Source organism: Coregonus lavaretus (assembly GCF_964263955.1).
Source record: "Coregonus lavaretus genome assembly, chromosome: 8".
Taxonomy (NCBI): domain Eukaryota; kingdom Metazoa; phylum Chordata; class Actinopteri; order Salmoniformes; family Salmonidae; genus Coregonus; species Coregonus lavaretus.
This window is the reverse complement of record NC_139995.1, coordinates 24,430,287-24,433,208: the sequence shown is the minus strand read 5'-3', so window position 1 is coordinate 24,433,208 and position 2,922 is coordinate 24,430,287. Positions and strand designations below refer to the sequence as shown.

Genomic DNA, 2,922 nt, shown 5'->3' with positions numbered 1-2,922 from the left:
TTCTTTTGTATGCCCATCTTTTTCTATGGCTCGTGTGATGCTTCAAAGTGACACCTTTTTATATAATGATTTTTTATTGTTATATCAAAGCAGAAATCATTCAATCGTTTTACTTGGAAATTAAAAGTATGTCGATTGATGGTTATTACCGATAGATGTCGCTGCCCACAAACTTTACAGTACTGAGTACAGTACAATCTACTACAAAGTTCTCTCTCTCGGTCTTCTGCCTGTAAATACACCATCATCATTATTATGTGTACAGATTACAGTACCTGAACCTGATTACATTTGTATACATTATTGAGCGGTTCTTGAGAATGACCCCATAGATATAGCATGAGACAGTTTATTTTACACACACACACACACACACACACACACACACACACACACTTCAAGACAGCCACTAAAGTTAAAATAATAAATACCATGCATTCTTTAAAAATAGCATCAAGCATAGTTATTTATTAGAACAAGAATAATGCAGTGCTCATCAATATACATGAATATATATGCCAGTCAGTAGAGTAGACGATCTTTGGCCACATGAATGCAACAAATTAAGCGTCATTTTCGATCCCGCTAGGTAAGCCGAACATACCCGTAATTGGACGAGAATTGCCGAATCGTCTGTCCTGCCGGACTGGAAGCGGCAACAACGCCATGTTAACGAAGTCTCATCTCCGTGGGAAAATAATTAGCTAGCTATAGAAAAATCAGTTGTTGAAAACAAATGTTAAATTATCGAAGGAGGAAAGACACCGGCGACAGTGCTCGGAAGAACTGAACCGGATCTGCAGAGGTCCTGGACGGGCAAGGGAGGCAAACCTCCCACCGTCCCCATGAATAACACCATAGACCCGAACAGCGACTTTCCATGAAAAAAGCTTTTCTGCGTTGCTAATAGCTAGCTAGCCCTGTCGGCAAAGGGATTTGCGGCCTGCTTCAATAATATTAAACGCTTGCTAGCTATATTTATGCAAGCTAGATATATTTTGTTTCAGTATTTATTAGTGTATTGTTTTGTTTTTTTGCAATGAGTTTGCCGACGAAAATAGTCACCAAACCCGCCACTGTCGCAGTAAGTGGACCTGGAACTGGCCCATCTCCGTCGAGCCAACTGCGGGCTACCCTGACCTCGGTGTCTTTACCACCAGGAGCCCCAGGTGCTCCTCAGCCGAACGCCGTGCCGCCACCTCAGTATCCTTCATTGGCAGGAATGCCCCTGCAATCTCTTGGTCAGGTATTCGGGGAAAACACATTTATGTAGCTAGTTAGTAACGTTATTGGTTAGAGGTTGGATGCGGGTGAATGACTGATGTTTCAAAGAGCAGGGAGGGGACAATTTAGCTTGCTAGGTAGTTGGCTAACAGATGAGTGGCTTGTTGACTAACGTTACTTACTAAGCTAGCTAGGCAATGTAGCTAAACGGCAGATAATTGATTTTGAAGCATTTTGTTGGCCAATGGCAATGCAAATTGATATTGTGTATATGTGGATCAGAAACTACGGGCTAACTAACATCACACTCAATTTGACGAGTTGGTGTAGGCTAGCTAACTGCTAGTAGAGGGCCACCGGCTTTGTTCGGTTTACCGGTAGCTAGCTAGCCAGCCACTTTCATATTAGATAGGTAGGTTCATTTGCAACTGAAGACACGTAGTAACGGCTAACTAATCCGGCTAGCCTATTGGCTAACTATTTTATTGGAGGAAGTCTTTGTGAGAGATGAGGGTTTTGGGTGGACCAGCTAACTAGATTTTGTAGCCATCATCCTAAAACTATAACGTTAGTTATTCTTATTAACTAGTATGAGTGAACGTAAACTAGGGAACTAGCTAGTTACATGGGCCTAGGATCCCCTCCCCGGTTTCCATAGAAGTGATGCTAACGCCAGTTGTTATTTAGCTAGCTAGGCCGTAGTTGCACCGGGTAGTAGATGACAGCCGGTGCAACACCTGTATGCCCATCTTGACAGGGGAGTGTCGCCAGGCATTTGGTTGTTGTTAGCAATGTGTGCTACTTTACTGTAGTACGGTAGTACTAGTGTAATGAGTCTGATCCAGTTTGCGTTTATTCCTATTTTATTTGTAGTTAGGGATATGTTTAATTGTGCATATTTCATGATTGTATGAATGACATTCAGTAAGCCTAGCTAGCTATGTCAAGTCACTGCGTATTGAGACTCGTGACGTTTGGATTCTTTTGACAGCTACCTTGCTGTCCAGTTTGTGTTGCATCATCATAATGTGTCATGATTCAAATATAATTTTTGTGAACAGAAATTGATCAAGAGCATTTCCCCCACTTCAGAAACCCTTGGTCCCTGTCAACACTTGATCCCAGTGAAATTATTCTTCCAAATAAGACCTCCTAAAAACCATTCCTTACTTGATTTGTACAGGCTGTGAATATCAACTTTGAGTCCTAATCAGTTTGAGATGGATACTTGCTAATGGTCATTTAAAGTTAGGATCTATTCTAGTGGCTTTTTATGATTAAAACATATTATGATTTCAATCTAATGTCCAGTCATAATGGAAGTATTGTGTACAGAGTGCACATGCTGCTGTTTTGTGGTTGGTCGTATTGTCACCACCTGTTTTGTATACAGCTCGGTGGTGGTGGTTTGAAGATTAGGTTGAATTAGCTTCTTGCCTATAACAGTGATGGTGTGCTTCAGAGACAGCATTTCTGTGGTATCCAGAGTGTTCCAAGGGTCTTAATTAGCTTCTTTCACATTTTAGGGTGTTGGGCTTACAAGCTCTGTTCAGTGGTGCTCTGTGTCTCAGTGATCTCTGCACTGCTTGTGGTCTAGATTAATATTAATTAGTATTTCATCCTGTTCAACTGTGACTCCTTCATGCCCCGTGGCGCTCAGGTGGGACTGTTCCACACAGTCTGATAATGGAAGATTAT

The 2,922-nt window shown here is 41.7% G+C and overlaps 1 protein-coding gene across 1 annotated transcript in view; it reads left to right on the top strand.

The window, feature by feature from the left end:
* The first annotated feature begins 654 nt into the window (after positions 1–654).
* The window catches only part of LOC311134380 (eukaryotic translation initiation factor 4 gamma 3-like), a 73,323-nt gene continuing 71,055 nt past the window's right edge, over positions 655–2,922 (top strand). Inside the window, exon 1 of the mRNA XM_084168036.1 lies at positions 655–1,203. Coding sequence (XP_084024162.1) covers positions 1,040–1,203 — 164 coding nt within the window. The 5' untranslated portion in view covers positions 655–1,039. The remainder of the gene's footprint in view (positions 1,204–2,922) is intronic.